Genomic DNA, 21,345 nt, shown 5'->3' on the forward strand with positions numbered 1-21,345 from the left:
TCACCAAGAAATGTTAACATTCAGTCAAGTTCTGGTGGCTCAGGCATGTAATCGTAACTACTTAGAAGGTTGACATCTGAGGATCGAGGTTCAAAGCCAGTCTGGGAACACAAATCCATGAGACCTTATCTCTAATTAACCAGAAAAATACTAGTGTGGAGGTGTGGCTCAAGTAGTAGCTGTGACTGAAAAATCCAAATGAGAGCACAAGATTCTGAAATCAATCTCTGGTACCAGCAAATAAAAAAGAAGGATGAATAGAAGGAAGGAAGGAAGGATGCAAGGAAGGAAGGAAGGGAGGGAGGGAGGGAGGGAGGGAGAGAGGGAGGGAGGGAGGGAGGAAAATGTGAGCACGGTGCTAGCAGCTCATACCTATAATCTTAGAAACTCAGGAGACTGAGATCTGAGGATCCTAGTTCAAATCCAGCCCAGGTAGGAAAGTCCATGAGGAGGGGCTGGGAAGATGGCTCAGCGGTAGAGTGCTTGCCTTGCATGCATGAGGCCCTGGGTTCGATTCCTCAGCACCACATAAGCAAAAAGAAAAAAACCAGAAGTGGCGCTGTGGCTCAAGTGGCAGAGCGCTAGCCTTGAGCTGAAGCGCTGAGGGACAGTGACAGGCCCAAAGTTCAGACCCCACAACCGGACCCAAAAAAAAAAAGTCCATGAGGCTCTTATCTCCAAGTAACCACCAGAAAACTTCAAGTGGAGCTGTGGCTCAAAGTGGTAGAGCAATAGAACTGGGACAGTGCCCAAACCCGAGCTCAAGCCAGGCGACAGACAAAAGAAATGTGAACACTAGAGAGTCAAGGGGTTGTGAGTATAAACTTTGGGAACTCAAGGGGGTGGCATTGTCTGAGGGGTCTGGTGTGCTCTACACATGCTCAGGTGCCACCAACTCTGGGACTCCAGAATTCTGGAGACTGAGGTGAGTAAGGCTGAGATGGCACCACAGAGAACAGGACAGAAAGCAAGCCACAGTGAGAAATGTGCCTGCCCCAAGGGAACTTAAGAAGTGAGGACTCCCTTATGCTAGGAAGCTGGGCTATCAGTAAGGCCTCCAGAGTTATTTCTGCAACCATTGGATAAATGACCCTGAAGTCATCCTGATAGAGAAGGGCAGCTAGGCCAGGGTATGGGCAGCAGAATAAGGATAGAATGTTGTAGAAAGAGTGTGTATTTTGGGGTGAGGGTTGTCCAAGAGTGAAGCTGAGAGTCTGCAGAGGTCAGTCATGTATCCCACTAGAGGATCATGGGAGCCCCTGAAGAGACAGGACCAGGAGGAAATGCAGTCAGCTCTGAGTGGGATGGATCACACCACCCACCAGGGGACTGAAACTGAATAGGAAGGAAACCTTCATGCAGGGCCAGGGCCCTGGGTAGCACCACAGAGAAGTCCTGTCAAAGGCCATCTTTGGGGAGACTGGAAAGGGTTTCTGAGAATCCAGATGCTGAACATCTCAACAAATCTCATTGGATCTTCAAGCAGGAAGAAGCTGGAAGAGCCATGGTCCCCTGAGAGTCCTCATCTCCACCCTTGAATTCCTTTACAGTTCTCAGAACACTCCAGCCCATTGTCTGTCTCCTTTGACCCTCCATCCAGTCCCACTTGGCAGATAGGGAAACTGAGACCCTGTCAGGTCACTTAGGATTAGCAGAGCTGCCAGGCGGAAATGGGGGAGCAGAGTCACCTCAGCCCCGAGTGTCAAGCTCGAAGCCCAGTTCCTTGTCCGGGAGGGGGTGCTCGGGGATGTCTGGCAGCCCATAGTACAAGTCTTCCTCTTCCTCCTCAGACTCATCAGGGCTTGTATCTGCAGAATCCTTCCTCTTTTCCTTTGCCTTCAAAGATAGCTGCAAGATTTGGGGTTGGGCTGCATCCTGATCCTGCTTCTCCGGGGCTGTGTCATCCAATGTGGGGATGTCGTCAATTAGGGCAAAGTCGTGGAAGGGGTCCAGTGTGCCCCTTTGAGCCTGTGGCTTCTGCGGCCAAGAGCGCGGCTCCTCCCTGTCAGTTGGAGATGAGTTAGGGCTGCTGCCTTCACTGGAGTCCATGTCCAGCTCATCTTGGAAGGAAGCCAAGGGTGCAGGGGCCGAGGGACAGGCCAGGGGGCTGCAGGGGCAAAAACAAGTAGGTCAAGAGTCGTCCTGAGTCAGATCACCTGGGTCCTGATCATAGCCACCAGTTGCAAGTTCTGAGAAGCGAAAGTTCACCTCTCTGAGCCTCAGTTTCCTCCTCTGGAAAGTGAGGAGAAATAGTACACACTGCTGAGCCTGTTTCTAAGAGTCATAGCTGATAACAATGTGCAAAGCACATTGCACAATGCCCAGCACGTGGTAGGTGCTCAAAACAGAGCTGTTAGATCACTGTGCAGACTACACTTCCAGTCATCCATATCTCCAGCCATCCCTCTTCTCCTCAGGTCTCTCACAACACTTGTCACCCCAGGAGTCCCTCTGTTATCTCCTTTGATTGCCCCACAAGACTAGATAGAGTTCTGGAAGCATGGAGCCCAGGCAGGCCTAGAAGGGAGCTTGTGCCAGGTTCTAACAGTGGAATGAGTAAACAAGTGGATGAGTCAGGAGCTCAGTCACAAGCAAGCAGACACAGGCGTGGAGAGGGACAGCCTGGCCTGTGGTCACTGGGAGGTTGACAGCAGTGGACTCACGTCCTCTGCTTCCTTGTCCTCCAGCACTCATGACAAACATCCAGAGAAAGCAAGAACCTACTGTGTGCCAGGCATCAGAAATGTATTACTCCAAGCTTCACAACACCCCTGGGTATGTGGGAATGACTATTCTGTTAGGGAAACTGAGGCTCCAGAGAGTAAGAGAATTGCCAAGTTGACAGAGCCATAGAGCTGGTTTTGCAGCCAGGCCCCTCTGACCCACAGTCTGCTCATGTGTTTGCCGCTGATGTCATGTCCCCATCCCCTGCTGCCTGCTCCTCACTCCCAAGTGCCCTCCACCCTGGGTGACCCCACAGACCCCACCCCTCCTGTGCACACTCGCCTGCTCTGAGATGGGGTTCCTTCTTGCTCGTTCTCATCCAAACTCCTGTGGACAACAACAGAAGCCTCCACCCAGCTCTGAGCATCATGAGAGCCACCATCTCCTCCACCGCTGGCTTCCGACTTCAGCTCAGGGGTCAGCAGCGGGCGGGGGTCCTCGCTGTAACCCATGACCTTCATCTGGATGTGGCTGAAGTTGGGCAGGCTCTGGTCATAGGCGGCTTCCTCCCACAGCCTGACATAGGGGGGCTGGGGGCTGAGGGCCCAGAGAGGGAGAGATGAGGAGAGACAGACAGACAGACCAACAGAGAGAACAGGCAAGTGGGCAATGATCCACTCAGCAATCTTCGATGTCATTACCTGGATTGTGTGCCCTGGGCATGAGATCCCACAGATCTCACCAAGAGCCCCCAGGGGATCTCCCTGTACCCATTCATGGATGACAAGGCTGAGACCTCACACTGTGAGGAAATTAAGTGACAGAGGTGGGACCCAACCACAAGTCTGACTCTCAGTCCTGTGTTCCCTTCACTTGATGTCTCAAAGGGAACCACAGAGTACGAGGGCAAAATGGAGACCAGTCCCATGGAGGTGCATGGGGTCCCAGACTCCTAAGCAACCCTTTCTCTAAGCCAAGGCTCCAGGCAGTCGTGGTCATTTCCCTGGTAAGTATGGGCCACAGTGATAGCTCATTAATTATTGTAGGCTCCTGGCCTACCAGGCTCTGGTAGTAAGCTCCTCTGATCCTCCCTGATGCAGGAGGCCCAGTGTGGAGACCTTGCCTTAGGGTCTGAAACTGGCCTGCAAACACAGTACACCACCCTCAGCTTCTAGTGCAGAGCCCAGTGTCCTATTCTCTATAACTATGCTACAGCCTGCAGAAGATGAGGGTCAGAGACAAGCTGCCCTGCCCAAGGTCACAGGAATAGGAACAGACAAAGAGGCTAGAACTCCCAGGTGACAGGAAAACCCAGGATGGCCCTAGCCCCGGCTTGGAGTTGGACAGCCTTTCTCAGAAGATGTCCACTGCATTGCTACTCCACATTGTCCAGTCTCTCTCTGTCAGAGGCAGAACATGACAGTGCTCTCAGCTTCCCCTATCCAAGTAGAGCATCTCTGAACCCCACCCACCTTAGGCCTCAGGGACACAGCCAGAGGTCAGTGGAGGCCAGGGTGCTCTTGCCTGAGCCTCAGAACCACATCAGGCCTGAGTTCAGGCTCCATCTCTATCCGTCACTCCCCATGAGATTTGGGGCTGGCGACTCTATTTCTCTGAGTCTCAGATTCTGTACAATGGGAATAATAATACTTAGTTCCAAGAACCAAGAATGAGAAACAGCCCATGATTTGTACTAGATTGTTCTCAGGAAATGGGGAGGCAAAGTGGAAGCTGGGTCATGAGAGAAAATAGAAGATACTGCTCCCCCACTGGACTGGACACTTTCCCCTCTGCTTCCTTCATTCTCCTCCTGATGGGAGGCTGGGACGAGGCCCCCCCTGCACTCACCTCTTCAAGTCAGACAGTCTGCTCTCCAGCAGGCCTAGTGCCTTCGGGGACAGGGCGCCTTGGAAGTCAGAGTCAGCAGGCACAAAGGCAACCTGCAGAGACAAAGGGAGACAGCCTGTGCATCTGAACACAGCTGCTTCCACACAGCCCAGAGCCTCGGTAGACCTCCCTGGGTGCCCAGGAAAAGAAGCTGGACTTGGCTGGGGCTCCATTTGACAAGCAGGTGCTGTTCAGAGCATGGCTCCAGTGGTGGGCGGTGGCTGTGCCAGACCTGCTCTGTGCACTCACTCTCTCTGCCACTAGGGGCAGCAACGAGTGAGAGACCATTTGCCCTAGAACTCAAGTCTCATCATTCATTTCCCAGAGTCTCATCCCAAACCTGACATGCACAAGGCCCTTCATTCTAGGCAGTGAATGAGTGGAAAGTAGGTCCTGTGCTTGGTGGTGCAGAGACTGCAGAAACAGAAAAGTGGATGGAGCAGTGGTTTCCACAGCCCATTCCCAAACTCTCAGGATGCAGCAGTTTCTATATGTCCAGCTCCAGTGGCTGAGCAGTGAGGGATACAGAGGGAGGGAAGTCATGAAGGAGGCAGTGGAACATATCAGAAGGAGACTAAGGTTGGGGAGAATGGGTGAGGCTCCTTCTGCCAGGTCCTTGCTGTTGGCCCAAGACAGTCACCCCTCTGCCCAGAGCCTCTCTCAGTTCTTCTGGGCCATGGGGCTGGCCTTGCCTATTGGTACTCAGAGCACCATCATCATGCACAACAGAAACCCACGTGCCCATTGACATAAGATGACTAAATAAAAATGGTGAACACATACAGTATCACACCAGGATCCCTTGTAGCCAGCTGGTTCTGACCTTCAGAGAAGTTGTTTCTTCACCCCAATTAGCTCATGACTCAGACATTACCATTATCATCACTACCAACACCATCATCATCACCATGACCAACATAATCACTACAGTCATCAATACCGTCACCATTATAACCTCCATCACCGTCCTTATCACCACCATCACTACCTCTATCACAATCACCGTCATCACCACCACCACCTCCACTATCATCATAACCACCATCAACTCTATCACCACCACCAAAAAACAATACTACCACCATCACTATAATCATCACTACCACTTAGAAGACCACTACCATCATTACCATCACCTCCATCAGCAGCAGGACTAACATTACCATCAACCACCATCACCACCACCTCCATCACCACTGTCACCAGGACTGCCATCACTATCCTCAACTTCATCATCACCCTCTCCATCACCATCACCACCACCACCTCCATCCCCCTCCTAGCCACCATCACCACTACCATTGCCACCACCAACACTACCATTATCACTATGATTACCAACATCACCACCATCATCATCACATCACTCACTGCAATCATCAAGGTCATGGGCATTTCTGTGAAATCCTGGAGGAGACAGAGAGAAGGTAACATTGGAACACAAGTCCTTGTTCTAAGGGAAGAGGGTGGACAGGCAAAATTGAAGCTGGAGGGGGAGAGCAGGACATGGAGACCCTCAGATTATCAGACTAAAGGGCTCAGCCTCTATTCAGAGCATGTACGTATCTGGCATTCTTGGCAGGAGCACCGCACAGTCACATTCATGTTTGGGCAGAACTTGGGCAGCTGCCAGAGGGAGGAAGCATAGAGGAGGAAGGCTATGGAAAACACAGACCCCTCAACCAGCTGCTGTGGTCCAGGGCTCTGGCAGAGCAGGCAGGAACAAGGAGTGGAGGCCTCAGACGCAGTGGGTCTGCTCTCCCTTCCAGTCCTTCCTCTTCTCCCTGCTCCAGCTCAGCTGCCAGACTCCACATCCCCACCCTCTAGCTCTGCCCTCATCCCATTCCTCATCCTTGGGCAGGAGAATGCTGGCTCTCACGGACTATGCTACCACAGCCATGCCACATGGAGGGGACTGGATGGCTCCTCAGTTCCTGCAGCCTTAGGTTCGAATCCTGACATCATGTTTCCCACCTGCAGAGAAGCAGCCTCACAGCAACTCTGTTGCTTCTGGACATCAGCCTGACTACTTTCTCACTCAGCACCGCTGCTCCCTTTCCTTCAACCATCAACTGAAGGGGAAGCTCCAGCTTCCTTCCGTGGCAGCTCAGCCCCATTCCTCTCTATCTGTACTTGCTCCCCTGCCTGCCAGCCAGCAGCCACGCTGACCCATTGACCTCATTCTCTTATCACCGCCTTGCTCATGCCCTTCTTCTGCCTGGAGGAATTCTTATTTAACCTATAAAACCCCAGATCACTGTCTCTGTGAAAGTTACTTCTTTCTTATAGACAGATAACTGTCTCTCCCCCACCCAGGCCCCCAGCTACTCAAAAGGAGGGAGAGCTTGATTTATGTTTGCATTGACTCTCTCCACCCTCATATCCTACCTAATGATTATATCTCAGTCAACCCAGAAAATTCCTATACACTGAAGCATTCTGTGGGCCATGTACCAAGAGCCCAGGAAGAAGCCAAGGGGATGAGCCTGGAGGGCCGCAGTGGCCGGGCTGTCCTCATCCTCATGTGTCTCCCTGGTTTAAAACACTGTTTCTTCATTTTTCATTGGGATAAACTTTGTTTTTTGTACCAACACTGTGGTTTGAACTCAGGGCATGGGCACTGTCTCTTAGCTTTATTCACTCAGGGCTGCTTCTCTACTAGTTGAGCCACAGCTCCACTTTTGGCTTTTTGGTGGTTAACTGAAGATATGAGTCTCATGGAATTTCTTGCTCTGTCTGGCTTCAAACCTAGATCCTCAAATCTCTACCTGCTGAGTAGCTTAGTTTACAGGTGGGAGCTACCAGAGCCTGGCCCATTAGGATCAACTGAGTCTCTAAAACTCCCCTTCCTCCACCCCCCATTTCCAGGCCCTGCCCAGCACAAGCCCTAAGAACAGGCCTTCACTCTCTTCATACCAGATAAAAATGATAGGTCCTCCCATACACCTAACCTCCAGTGCTTCCTCACACTTAACCTTGGAAGGCACAAGGTCAAGGTCATAAAGAATTTGAATCTGGGCCTGTGGGTTTCCCCCAACACACTTTTTCCACAGCCAAACATATGTGAGTCTATCCACAGTTACTCATTAATACCCAGTAGTATTCCTCCCCCCACTACCACCAGTCCTCTGCCCACCAAGCCCAGGAAGGAGCTGCCCACTCATCTCTCCACCCATCCTCCGCTCCCAGGGCCCAGCCTCCTCCCCAGGGAAAAGATGATGATGACAGTGATGACGTGCAGACAGGCACTGGCTGGCTCCAAGAGCCTCTCCTCCTGGTGACCTCTGCTCAGGGCATTGTACAGACAGAGGCAAGTTGACTGTAAACTGCCCAGTAAATAGCTATAAACCAGTGTAGACTGCCCTAGCTCTGGACACACCCAGCCCAGGGCAGGCCCATGGAGAAGGCAGGGCTGGCACCCAGCAAAAGCCAGGCCCCAGCCTCCACCTGCTCCTCTGAGTTCCTGAGCACAGCCACCCAGTGGTAGGAGAGAAAGGGGTCCTCCACATCACACTCTGCAGATGCTCCCCACATTTGCACCCCATCTTCTAGACTCACTGAGGAATCCTCCTATAGCAAAGAGGAAGCTGATGGGCAGAGAGGAGAGGGACTAGAGCCAAGTCTCCCAGGCAGTTAGAGACAAAAACCCAAGTTGAATCCATCTTCCCTGAGCCTGCCTGTTTGTCTGAGCAGCTATTTGTCCTGGAAAGAGTCACCCAACCTCTCTGGACATTAAAGGTTTAAAACTCCTGACATGCCCATCCACAGGGGTCAATGATCTGGAGAGGATCTAGAATTATGACAACAGTTGTCCTTTACCCAATCCCCGCCCCCCGGCCCCCACAAAATTCCAGATGGGCCATCTTCCACTGCTTCTGTGATCACAGAGTGGAGAACTGGGGTCCCATTTGAGTGGATGAATACACTGAGGTTCAGAAAGACAAAAGTCACACACAGAGTTGGGGAGAGAGCCAGAACCAGAACACGGAACTTCCAAACCAGGCCACCTCCCAATCACAAAGTCCCTCCCGAGACTAGGAAGAGATTAAGACTCTGAAATAGAAAACCCTTGTGTCTTCAAGTTATACCTGACCCACCCAGACCTCTCTGGAGCTCTAGGACATGGAGTGGAGCACTCAAGCTGGAGGACTACCCTTTAAACCACCCATATCTAAGTTCCCATCCAAACTTGGCTACTTAGCCATGGAACCCCGCCCCTCAGAGCCTTCGGCCACTTGACTCGGAAAGCAGCAAGAGAAGGCCCAAGAGAGAACTCAGGGTGAGGAGGGCTGGGCCACAGGAAATAAGCACCAGCTGACTGGCCAGGAACATAGATCAGGCTTCTGGGTCTCATCAGAACCCCCTGTGATATCTGGGTCAGGGTCCAGACCCAGAGTGCTTCTGCCAGCCCTAACACTGAGAGCTGGATGGAAGGGTGATCAGATGCTCAGGAGCACAGAGAAGAAATCAAAGAGTGTCAGAGGGAAGACAAGATGATTGGAGGGTGGAGATGGTATGTAGGCTAGAGGCCCAGCCACCCCAGACCCCACACCTACCTTGGGGTAGCACTGGCACATGCTCCAGATGATGCCCCCGATCACCATGATGCTGCCCATGGCATAGAAGGTGCCATAGACCTGGGGCCGGTCGTGGCTCATGAGGAACGTGCCGAGGGACAGCAGGAAAAGCCCCAGCACAATGAAGCCAATGCGGAAGGTCTTCTCGTCGGCCATGGCTGCCTGGCCAGGCCCTGGCCTGTGTAACCCCAAGCAGAATGGGCACCAGACACCCTGCACAAACAGGGCACAGGCTCACTCAGGGAGGGACGGAACTCCGGGGTCACCACGGATTGAGCTGAAAGTCAGAGGAAGGGCAGGCTCCCTTCAGGTCCTGTTGTAGTCCCGGGACCCGCCAGCGAGGCAGGGCTGGAGGTGACACGCTTCAGTGGGCCCGTGGGCCCAGCCATCCACCTTCACTCCTCACACGTTCACCTTCCCTCTGGGCCCAGTGGCCTGACGTGTGTGTGAATCTGAGTGCAGAGACGAGAGGAGGGACAGGGGGAGGTCACAGGGCTGGGCCCCTGCCAACGCTTTGACATCACCTCATTTGCCTAGTGTGGAACTGAGCTGGGCGACAGGTGACTCCACACCTTCCAAGAGAAGCAGGTAGAAATCTGCAGCCCAAAGAAGTTAGAGCTGCTAGAGGGCTCCAGGAGCCCAGGCTAGCATTTTAGAGTCCTGGAGAAACCTACAGTCTCCAAAGACAAGCGTCCATCTGGCTGGGGCTCAGAAAGAATGCTTCCTCTCAGCTACCAGTAACTATCTGGGACATATTGCAGCTACCCATTTATTTAAGGGGAACTTTAGAAGGCAGGTACCACATTTCTACTTTACAGATGAGGACGTGGAACCTGCTGGAAGTCACAACTAAGTGTGGCAGAGCGGAGACGAGAGCCCAGTGCAACACTGCTTAACTATGACGCGAAGCAGAAACTGGGTGAGCCGACTGCTGGGCTGGCGTTCGGATTCTTACACCCCAATCTTACTAGGCCATGTCTCAATTCCTCCTCTGTCCTATGGGGATGATCAGCCTGATCCCTTCTCAGGACTAGAGCTGTCCCCAGGCTAGTTCTCCTCTGTCCCCTTTGGATTTCATGTCCTATCCAGGCTTGCTTACCACAAGCTGCCCCTCAACCTCCAAGGGACTGAGGTGTGTATTAACACCTGCCCCTGCAGGGTGGGAAGGACTGACTCTCTCTTCCTCCTTGAAGCCCTCCTGGGAAGATGCCTTCCTCCTAAGAATGATGTCACCATGGATTTTCAGTCCTGAGAAGTCAGTCACTTGGTGCCACCCAGGGAGATCAGGGGCATTCTCATGGGGCTGATTGGCTGATACACCCTATAGATTGGGGGTGGTTGATCAGGCCATCTCCAGGTCATGCGTAGGAAAGTGTAGAAAAAGCCGTCTGTGATTACTCACAGCCCAGGCTCTGCAAGGATTCGTGATCACCAATTCACAGAGGCCCAGAGTCACCTCATTGGTGCTGTTCCCAGAAAAAGAGACAACCCCAGAGCATCCGCCTCTCCCATCCACAGTGGCCGTCCACGGGAGCCTCTTGCACCCCTGGTGGCTCCGCCATGCTCGGCACCGCATTGTGATACCCTTGTGGCCAAGTTCCAGGAGTTCCCACATCCATTTCCCAGATGAAGAGACTGAGCCAGGAGTGGCAAAGATTCCTTAAGATCTTTCCAAACTGACTGAGGGGTTGGCTGGGGACAGGGACTAGAGCACCCTCTTCCCTTCCCAATGTAGGCAGGGCAATAAGGCCTGTGGTCACTGGAGCCAGCTTGCTCTGTCCTCCTCCCGTGACCCTCCCCTTGTCCACCGCCCACTTTCATCCCTTTTAGATACAATGAGTGACAGCAGGAGTAAGTTGATGCCCAGCAAAATAAGTCTAGTCCAGCCTCCCAAGGGTTGTAACAGTTAAACAGAAAAGTGTGTGTGCAGTGCAGGTGCCTCCATTGTCCAGTGTTCCTGCTCCCTGCAAGTCTGTCTCCCCCCCTCCCCCCACTTCCACTTTGACTTTGGTCCTGCCACTGGGCAGGGAGGGGCCAAGGGGGCAGCTAAGGAGTCCATCACCTGCCAGCAGAGGGCACTCTGTGTCCTTTATCCTATCAGAGAGTAGAACCACCCCACAGGACACTCAGAGGAGGGAGGAGAGAGCATAGCTATTGACAGATGCAGAAACTGAGGCCCATGAAGGCATGGCTGGTGCTCTGTTCTGCCCTCTACTACATGGCACAAAAAAAAAAAAATGAAATATGTGTGAGGTCAGCACAGTGGGAAGCAAAGAGAGAGACTGCTGGGCGGAGTGAAGGGACAGACTTACAGAAGGCACTCAGAAGAAGCTGGTGAGAATTCTTATCACCAGCATGTGCAAAGTACAGGGGCAAGTGCCCACTGACAGATGGCAGGCGATCAGACTCCCAACTCTGTGAAGAGGCTGGTCCACATTGAGCCCTCCTATATCGGCTGTCTTCTAACAAGTTCCCAGGCCACATTAGATATTCAAGCTACCATCCCTGCCTCTGTCACCCCCATATCCTCTTGATTGTACTTTCAGTTCCCACTACTGGTCCTCACCTGCCTGAGCCCCCATCCTCTCTGTCCCTCTAACTGGTCTCTGCTTCCATCCTTGACCCATGAATCTCATTTGAGCCCAGAGGCTAGGTTAACTCATTACTCCTCTGCGCAGGACTCCTCTGGAACCTCTCCCTGCCTTCTCAGAGTAAAAGCCAAAGGCTTTAAGGTAAGTGATGCTGATGAGCTGCTGTAGAGAGAGGCTGAAAAGGAGAGAGAGGGCTGCCAGCTCTCCCACCCTGCCCTCTGGCTATAGCTAGGAAAAGGGACCTCTGACTCCCTCCTCTATCTTTTCTCCTCTCTCCTCCCTCCTTCTTCCCCCCTCCCCTTTCCTCCTTCTCACACCTGCAATTCATTAACTTACCTGTGCTGGGCCATTGCTCACTTTGGGATCACAGGGCCAACATTAAGCCCTTAGAAATTGCAGAGGGTCTAATAAAACATGTGTCACACACAAGGTTACCAGCAAGGGAGGGGCAGAGCATCTGCAGACACCTGCATGGGCCCTGGGATGGCTCAGGAGAAAGAGATGATCAGGCCACTCGTGATAAGAAAAGGAGAAGAGTGGGAACACAAGAAGGAGAGAGGGTTCCTAAAGTCCCTCCAGTTACTGAGGACCCAGCTCTGGGGAAGAGCTTCTAGAATAGTAAGAGCAAAAACCATGACACTGGAAAAGAAGCTAGGTCTGTTGGGGAGGGGTATGGAGGTGGGGAGCAGACCAGACCTCTCCTCAGACCAGCAAAAGACCTCTCCTTATTCTAAGTGAGCTGTAGCTATCTGTCACCAGATCTGGCCAGGGCCTGACAAGGCTGGCTCAGGGCAGAGAAACCTTCAGGGAGGGGACAAACAGACAGACAGGGAGGCTTCATGGACAGCTACTGAGTGGTCCAAGCCATTGAAAATGGGAGACCCCAGGTCCAGGAGGAAAACATGGCCCTGACTTTCTTCTCGGGACAGTTACCTCTCTCCAGCTGTTCTCTTGCTTCCAGGGACTTCCTTGGAGCCTGTGAGGAGTGGCTTTAAAGGAATAAGACAGCAACAGAAGGCCAGCCCAGCACACAGTAAGCCCTTGTCTAGCTGACTGAGCCCGGGGCCTTTGTACCTCTGCCTGCTGTGGGACTCAGGGAAGCTCACTTAAACCTCACTCGCCTGAAACTGAGACAAAATGAGAAAGGCCCAAGTTCCCAGCTGTGTTCTCTGTCTTGAATGAGATGCTGTTTACATACCTGCTTCCTTCAACACCACCAGCCTCACCATGTGTGGAGAGCCAGGCTCAGAGCACCTTTCTGGCACTAAGCACTCCTGCAGTGATCAGGAGCACCTCATAAATTTTTCTCCCCACTTCTAGGGGACTCTAGCCTGTGATCATCATCCTTATTCTGGGACAGTAGCTCCATCATTCTCATTCAGATAGTACAGACTGTCTGTGCAATTTGAACCACCAACAGAGCCAAAGAAGCCAAGGCCCAGAGCAGGAAACACTGGCTGACTGGTAACAGAACAGAAGTGGGTAGGGAGGAAACATGGGGTTTCAGAGAGGAGCTATGTGGAAGCAGGTGTTCCTGCCCACAGGTGGCCAGCGGGGATGGTAGTGGGCTTCTGCCACAGGACATGTGACAGCAGAGGCCAGACCTGTGCTTGGTCGAGGAGGAGCAGGAATCATTACATACCTAATGCTAATGCCACCCTGGACAAGCTGACACCCGCATTTACCACCTGTCATCCGCACAGAGCCTGTGGGAGACCTGAGCCCCCAGCATCTACTGTTCCATCCCATTTATCTTCCCACCCAGGTGTCACTCTAGATGGGGAAACTAAGGCTGATAGAGGGATAGTTGTTGTCCAAGGTCACCAAGATGGTACCTGGTGGCATTCAGCACACGTGATCTGAATCCAGAGTCCTTTGTTCTCTTAGTCATTAGCTTAGAGTGTGGCGTGGGCCAGGTCTGCCCCTGCCTCTTGCCTCAAATGGAAACAGGAAAGGCAGCTGCCAGCCAGTCCCACCTGCCAGCAGCATCTGGGGCTGTCATCTTCCATGTTGAGTCCCTGATTGCTACAGCCTCATGGATACCGCATGGGACAGAAAACTCACCAGAACCAGCTAGTAGAATCATGAGACATCATAAAACATGGATGTATTTAAATCTAGCAAAAAAAGGTACAGTGTCCACTGCACACCAGGCCTATAGGGCAAACCTGGGAAAGGTTCAGCTTTCATTGCCAGTTCCAGTCCAGCTAGGAGCCTGGGCACCAAGATGGTACTTCTGTAGTTCGAGCTAGTCCTGGATTGGAATGCCAGGAGCTGGGAGCACATGATGTCTTTCCAGAACCTGCATTGCAAGCATGGATGCTGGTGGAGTAGCTGGGTGGAGGTGAGGGGGGCGGAGTCCCCAGCAGGGCTGGCCCCGGCACCCTGCACCACAGGTCTTCCTCTGGAGGGTATGCAGTTGGTACGGGGGGGCTCTCCACCAGGGGACAGCATGTGGCCTCCTCACAAGTGGGGATGGCAGTCCTAGAGAAACAGACAAAAGGGTATTTTCAAGGCAAGGACAAAAACTCACCACATGTCAGAGAGGCACAAAGAAAGGCTGGGCCTTCTTTCCTTGGTAGATCCAATGCTTCATAGCTCCCTGATGTGACCTGCTCCAGGCTGGTACATGACCACTCTGCCAGCCTTGCTCTCCCACCCTTCCTTCCAGCCCCCTCCTTCCCTCCACATGGAAAAAGCCATCTCCCACCCCCTACATTCTCTGCCCTACTCCCTGCTGTCCCTTGAGATAACCCAGGGATATTTATGTCCTGCCCCTCCCTGAGAAAAGATCTCACTGATGCTCTGCCCCCCCACAGTGATGTTTGCTGTCTGTTACTGTCGTGACACTATTTGATTGACCCCTAGAACGGGGACTGACTGTGAGTATGCAGAGACTAGCAACAGGTGCTTGGGATGGTTGTCGAAAGATGGGGTGGTGACCATGAACAGAGATGCCCAGGTTACAGAAGTGTCCTTTACAAGGCCAACAGAATGGGAGACCTCAGTCCCCATGTCTGCTGGATGCTGGAGTCTTTGGCATGATGTCTGCCTAGTGGTTACTGCTGCTTGCTTGCCTCAAAGGATGGTGTGCTCCCTACTACCAGGCCAACCACTTTAGTTTTCAGTCCGGGGTCTTGAACTCAGTACCTGGGTACTGTCCCTGAGCTTCTTTTGTTCAAGGCTAGCACTCTACCACTTGAGCCACAGCACCACTTCTGGGTTTTTTCTGTTTATACGGTACTGAAGAATTGAACCCAGTGCTTCGTGCATACTAGGCAAGCACTCTACCACTAAGCTACATTCCCAGCCCCACCAACCACTTTTGAACTCTGCATAGCTTAGCTTTCCTGTTACTTTTTGCCTTACTCCCCCCACCTCCTCAGCCAACTGAGTCACTTATAGACTCTAGGCAAAGACAGTCTTCCAGTGATCTGCCGGCCAAATTCTCAGACCAGGCACCTGTATCCCAGCTACTACAAGGCTGGACTGGCCTTTTCTAAGCCCTGAGGGTCATCTGTAGGGACTCAGTGCCCTTTTCCATACCAGGGCCTTGGAGCGGGTGTCACTGTCCTAGATTTGAGGTGACACTGGCTGGGTGACATTGAAGGTCATTTCTCACACTAAGCCACTAGAGGGCTGGCTCACTCCTTGCTCTGTTGCATTCTTGGTAGAAATCAAGGGTCAGTAACTCTGTTTATCAGGGCCTCAGTTTCTCTACCTGTGAAACGGTAACAGTGACAGGCAAGAATGACAGTCTGGGAAGGTGGCTCAGTGGCAGAGCGCTTGCCTTGCAGGTATGAGGACCTGGGTTCGATTCCTCAGTACCACATAAGCAGAAAAAGCCGAAAGTGGTGCTGTGACTCAAGTGGTAGAGAGCTAGCTTGAGCTGAAGAGCTGAGGGACAGCACCCAGGCCCAGGGTTCAGGCCCCACAACTGACAAAAAAAAAAGAAGAAATGACACAAGAAGGCAGTCATCACATGGTGTATAAACCAGGTGTTAGCAGCCACTAGAAGGTCTGCTGTGAGGAGGGCAGGTGTGTCTCCACAGGCCCCTTGAGTGGCAGGCCCTGCCATGCAGGCTCAGAGCGGCCACGTCTCTGCAGTCCATTTGGAGCTGACTGGAGACTTCAATTCCTCCACACCAATGATCTCACTGTCCAAACCCAGGAGAGGCCAATGCAGGGGACCCCAGGAGTGAAGGATGGGAACATGCAATGGCCCCTGGGGACATGTCCCTTCTCTCTAGCAATGTGTCCTCTGGGGTTCAAGCCCATTGCAGCCCCTTGAGGAGCTCACCACAAGCAAGTTCACTACTCCCAGCCACAGATGAGGTTATGTGGCAGCAGGATTTGGGGTGCCAGCCAGAAGCCTTGTAGCTGAGGAAGCCCTTGGGGCCTTGTGCATCTCTGGACTCCCAGCATCCTTTGCAGGGAGAGTAGGGAAACAATGTTCCTGAAGGCAGGCAAGCATGGGTCTATGCTGTGTGACCTGGGCCCTGTTCACAACTTCTTTGAGCCTCTTTGAGCTTTGACAGCACTCAGAAAAATGTGAGTTATAGGGCTTCCAGGCCCCCCTCACTCCTGCCCTGCTCACCTTCTGGCTATAGTTCCCCCTTACCCCATCATCCAAGAGTATCTGAGCCTTAAAGAACCAAGACAGGCTTTGAGGGTGTCTGGGGCCATCCCAGCAGGTGGCAGCTGGCAGGGCAGGGCTTAAGTGCCCTGTGAGCTCAGCCCACAGCAGGAAGTTTACTTAGAAGGCAGGTGTGGAGTGGTCCTCAAACTACCTCCTATCACCTTAGCAGCCATCTGGACCCACCAACCCTAGATCTCCAAGGTCCTGCTCCAGAATGCCATGAATAGAGGATTTGAGGCTCTGCAGGGTGGTGGGGCCCCACAAGTCTCAGGTAGCCCCTTTTCCGGTGCATTCTGGGTAGGATACCATAGAGTGTGCCACAAAAGGGGACCAGGACAAAGACCTAACTACCCTGAGATGGAGTGGGGCAGATACAGTGGGGGGAAGTACCAATGAACAAGAATGACGTCCTATTTATCCAATGAAAACCAATGCACATCTATATCCATAACTACATGGGGAGAGGCATTTCACCCCACCCATTTTACAGCCCAGTAAAGCTCCTACCCCTGCTATCTGGTGAAGACCCATTTGCCTGACTGCAAAACGTAGTCTGCCCTCTCCACCACACCTCTCCCTAGCTGCCTAATCCCTCCATACCTCAGGTTCCTTTTTGTAAAATGGGCATCATTACACTCACCCCATGAGCAGCCAAGGCATAATCCAGTTAGTGAGCCTGGGCACACTGAAGCACGCAATGCACGGTAACCACAGGAAGCTAATGTGTGCACAAGCTTAACAGCCTGCCACTCACATCTGCCCTCTCCTCTGAGCTGAAACAGCCACCAGGGGCAAAGACCTCTCACTCCAGTTGACAGGTAAGGGATCAGGAAATCTAGAGGCATTCATCACACCTCCTGACTGGACCCAGGCCTTTCTTGCCATGCACACTGAAAGTAGGGAGTCCCAGGCTCCTTACTTCCAGCTACCTGGTACAGGACTGGCATTTGTGAGTGAGCTCCTGAGGCCAGGACTGTTTTCTGCCTGTCCCATGATAGGCTCATATTAGGTCTATATTAATTAAATGCATGAAGGAATAAGGAAACAAATAAATGGAAAAACTGAAGCCCCGCAGGAAAAGAAGCCTACCTGAGCCAAGAGTCAAGCCAAGGGTCTAACCTGGCTACAGCCAGATACCCTCAGAGATCAAGGCTCTTAGGACAGGACCAGCACAGTAGCTCGTAGGGGCAACAGCCAGGCTCTAGGGCAGCAGAGCTGGGGTTGATCCACTTCTGGGCAGGAAGGGACAGACCAGCAGACAAGTTTTCTATACATCTAGATGTGGTTCTCATAGCCTGAGGGGTGAGAAGCCCTCAGCAGCTTCCTGGGTGGGCATCTTGTTTGACCTCTAAGAATGGAGGGCAAGGCTCACCTGCCGAACAGCTGGAGCTCAGACCCTGTTGTGTCCACATAGCTGTGTGTGTAGACAACAGCCACACCCACACACTCATGCCAGGCTGGGCAGGGAGGAGCAGGCTCCTGGGCACAGCTCCACAGCCTGGCATGGCTTCTGGAACCCCTAACCCCCAAGTGGGTCACTTGGTCTCCCCAAAACCCAGGTTTCTCAGCTGAGAAGGGCAGGGCTCCTCTGGCTTATCTCCAAAGCTGACCTCTCTCCTCTGACAGTTCCTTCAAAGCAAGATCTGGCCAGGGGTTGAACGCCTCAATAAATACCTGCTCCATCCTCATCTCAGAGGACACTGTCCCTCTGACAAGAGGAGATGGGCATTCAGGCTCCAGAGCAGTTCCCAGGGGCCTAGGCCTGGCCTCGTTCCCCAAGATAGCCAGGAGGGAAGGGGGAGAAGCAGGACAGCTGTGGCCAGCAGGCTCCCACCGTGTTAGGTGCACCTGTATCTCCCTATTCTGCAAACTGCAAGTGACTCTTACCTGGGCTATGCTAGAAGTACAGTGATGGGGGGAGAGGCAGATAATGACCAAGGGCCTATATGCTGTGCAGCACACGGGTACTTTGTGTGTAAGTGTCCAATAAGAGTGTGCACAATGTGTTCATTTTCACGGGGGCACATGTGATGCTCCTGCAGAGGTGGCATTTCCTTCATGTGGAAAGCACAGACTGACAGAACATACACAGACATGATGTCATACATCTATGGGAGTCAAGCTTCATGGGGGGGGGCAGTCAGGTTCTTCAGGACTGTACCAATCTGTGTCCATGTCTCCGGGGCACAAGACAAGGCTTGTGTCTTGAGGAGGAGCCTTATAAAAGTTTGACTGTGTTCAGTCCCCTGGGATCCCCTCCCTCACCCCACTGACCTGCAGCCCCCCTTCTCCAAGGACTCCGCAGTGACATGGTGCAGGCCTCGGGACAGGTGATACAGGTTCCATGGGGGCGGTGCGCGTGTGCCGGCCTTCATGGACCACAGCAGGCCGAAGAGCAGCAACAGGCCACCCACCCCACAGCAGAAGAAGCTGACAGACCTGAGCACAGGACGGGGGACCCCGGGGGTGGAGTGCTCCACACTGGGGGTCAGTTGGCCAGGCTGGCTACCTGCATCCCCTTCACTCCACCAAGCAAAGCAGAGGGTCCCAACTACCAGAACCACTGCACCACTGGCCGTCACGCTGTAGCGAAGGGTGGAGGCCACGCGGCCCCTGCTGCACATCTGTACAAGAGAGAGAAGACACGGGTGTTAGTCCTCCTCTGCTTGAGGTCATTGTATGACCTTGGAGAGGCTGTCTCATTCCTCTGGGCCTCGGTGTTCTCATCTGTGAAACAGAGACAATGCCACCAACTGCACAGGTCTCTGAGGGTCTCACATATAACACACATCATGATGTCACATATAGCATGTGTCATGTTGCTAGGACACGGTAGTAGTTTAACACACGTGGCCACTTTCTCTCTGGACTTTTGTCCTGACTTCCTGGCCTGGTGGATGTCAGACTCTCCACCTTCTGAGTAAGCCAGGAGGAAGGACATTGCCCACCAGCTGGGTCCCTAGGCCTGTCAGGACCAGGGCTGGCTGACTCTTTTCTGCCTCACCTCTCTTGGTCCCATGAAGGGGAAAGCTAGTATCACCATTAGACAGAGGAAGATACAGAGGTCCAGGTCAGGTGTGATCAAGGTGCTCTTAGGACAAAGAGCCAGGTTTCCTGCAAAAGAATATTCAAAGTGGCCTTGTGGATGAGGATCATCATTTAGAACAAGCCAAAATGTCCAGCTATCAGCAACTGGCACACAAATCCATCACAACCTCCAGATGGAATAACTAAGATAGATTAGCCATTAAGATGCCAGGCTGGACACAAGCATATGACAGAAGGGAAGGGCTTACAACCTGCTCCATGTCAAGTCAGTAACTAACCTTTGCAGAGAGCCGTGTCAAGGCCGTAGAGAAGATGCTGCATAGGGAAGGAACACAGGAAGGATTCCACAGACAGGAAGAGGCTGACTGTCCCCCAAAGCCAACCTCTAGGCTGTTCTCCATCCCTAGTGAGTCTCTTCGTGGTAATTGCTCTTCTCTGGCCTAGCCCTTACTGGAGGAACCTTCTGGTGCTAGAAAGCCCAAGTCCCTGAGCCTTCTTGGAGCACAGTACTCCTGTGCCTACCTCCCTCCCTGCACCAGATCCCTCCTTCATTTCCTGACCCTGTGGTCCTTCTGTTGGCTCTGCCACCTCAAGCTGGCTGCAAGGTGGAAGCTGGACAGAGGATGGGCCTGCTCCAACCCTGGGCACAGTTGCCTAGTCTCTCTTGGCCTCAATGCCCCCTTCTAGATCATAGGCATGATTTTTAGCTCCTGCCCCCAACTCCTACTTGCAGGTACCATGAGCTCAGTTAGAAAGCCCTGCTCCTGTCAGGACAGCTTGGGAGAGCCCAGCTCAGGCTCTCACGGAAGCCATGTCGGGTCTCCTGCCCCGGGCCACCAGTGAGCACCCACTGGGTGCCAGCTTCTGGAAGGGAGTAACCTGCTGATCCACAAGCTGCCCAGCCCATCCTCTCTAACTGCTGGGAAACTGAGGACCTGGATGGCACCCAAAGAATAAGTACCAACCGAGGAGGACTCCAGATGTGCAGCTACAGGTATGGGGGGTTCCCCACAGGGGGTCCAGGCAGGCAGCCTAGCAGGAGGTAGAGGGAGAAGGGCTCTATCACCCTTACCCACCTCACTGGAGGCCATGGCGCTGCTGAGAATCAGACGTGGTCCAGGTGCAGGGAGCAAGGCAGGTATGACCCCATGGTGGCTGGGGGGTGGCTAGGTGGATGAGGGCCGTGTAAAGCCGGAGCTGTGGAAGACACAGGGGCTTTAGAGGAGAAGAGACCCTCCCCACACATACACCCTGCACACCCTCCCCTCCCCCACCCCCAGCTTTGCCCAGCCTCTCCCCTTGGCCCCAGCCACATCATGCCCACCACAGGATGCCACAGGGTCCCCTGACTTTCAATGGTGATCTCCCACCCTTCTGCCCCTGCCCAGGGTCCAAGCCCTGGCCACCCACCTGCTGTGCGCCACTAACTGCACTGGGTGGCTGCTCCCTGCCGCTCCAGGTACCAGGTGTCGCCTGGAAACCCCGCCCGACCTTAAAGTGACAGCATGCTCCTGCCCCTGCCAAGGGGCGGAACAACCCTGGAACTGTGCAGGAGCCCCGCCCTGGGCCGTGCCGCCCCGTTGACTTACAGGGTAGATTTGACATTGGAGGCTCACTTCCAACAGCCATCGTGCCTCCAGACAGGGATACAGGTCCCCACGTCTCCCCACTTCACACGGAAGGGGAAACGGAGGTCTGAAAAAGGAAATCTCCAACGTGGCCTGCATCCTGTTTTGACATGACCATTATTTTCTGTTCACATGAGTCAGTGAGAGAGAAGATTCTCCTGGACCCTTAGTACCCCATATCCCTGAAGGCAACATGCCCAGAACATTCCTTACCCAGGTCACTGGCCTGCTGGGAGATACCAGGGCTGGAGTTGGGGCACTCATATTGTCTTAAGTCAAGGATCAGTGCGTGCTTAAAAGATGCTGGAGCT

The 21,345-nt window shown here is 53.2% G+C and overlaps 2 protein-coding genes across 4 annotated transcripts; both read right to left on the reverse strand.

The window, feature by feature from the left end:
• Positions 1 to 684: 684 nt before the first annotated feature.
• On the reverse strand, positions 685 to 9,552 carry Bsnd (barttin CLCNK type accessory subunit beta). Of its 2 annotated transcripts, XM_042669796.1 has the most exons (5): positions 9,108 to 9,552; positions 5,923 to 5,958; positions 4,513 to 4,604; positions 3,007 to 3,261; positions 685 to 2,107 (listed from the first exon to the last, which is right to left on the reverse strand). In XM_042669796.1, exons 1-5 carry the CDS (start codon positions 9,282 to 9,284, stop codon positions 1,690 to 1,692), a joined length of 978 nt encoding a protein of 325 aa, XP_042525730.1. In that variant the 5' UTR covers positions 9,285 to 9,552; the 3' UTR covers positions 685 to 1,689. The 2 variants fall into 2 exon arrangements, with proteins under 2 accessions (XP_042525730.1, XP_042525731.1); XM_042669797.1 differs by lacking the exon at positions 5,923 to 5,958.
• A 4,244-nt stretch (positions 9,553 to 13,796) lies between these two features.
• Tmem61 (transmembrane protein 61) lies at positions 13,797 to 20,879 on the reverse strand. 2 transcript variants are annotated; one of them, XM_042669799.1, is made up of 4 exons: positions 20,817 to 20,879; positions 20,483 to 20,603; positions 18,633 to 18,982; positions 13,797 to 14,203 (listed from the first exon to the last, which is right to left on the reverse strand). In XM_042669799.1, exons 2-4 carry the CDS (start codon positions 20,495 to 20,497, stop codon positions 13,927 to 13,929), a joined length of 642 nt encoding a protein of 213 aa, XP_042525733.1. In that variant the 5' UTR covers positions 20,498 to 20,603; positions 20,817 to 20,879; the 3' UTR covers positions 13,797 to 13,926. The 2 variants fall into 2 exon arrangements, with proteins under 2 accessions (XP_042525733.1, XP_042525732.1); XM_042669798.1 differs by lacking the exons at positions 20,483 to 20,603; positions 20,817 to 20,879 and adding an exon at positions 19,685 to 19,811.
• Between the last annotated feature and the right edge of the window lie 466 nt (positions 20,880 to 21,345).

This window comes from Dipodomys spectabilis, unplaced genomic scaffold (genome assembly GCF_019054845.1).
Source record: "Dipodomys spectabilis isolate Male_0828 unplaced genomic scaffold, ASM1905484v1 ptg000504l, whole genome shotgun sequence".
Taxonomy (NCBI): Eukaryota; Metazoa; Chordata; class Mammalia; order Rodentia; family Heteromyidae; genus Dipodomys; species Dipodomys spectabilis.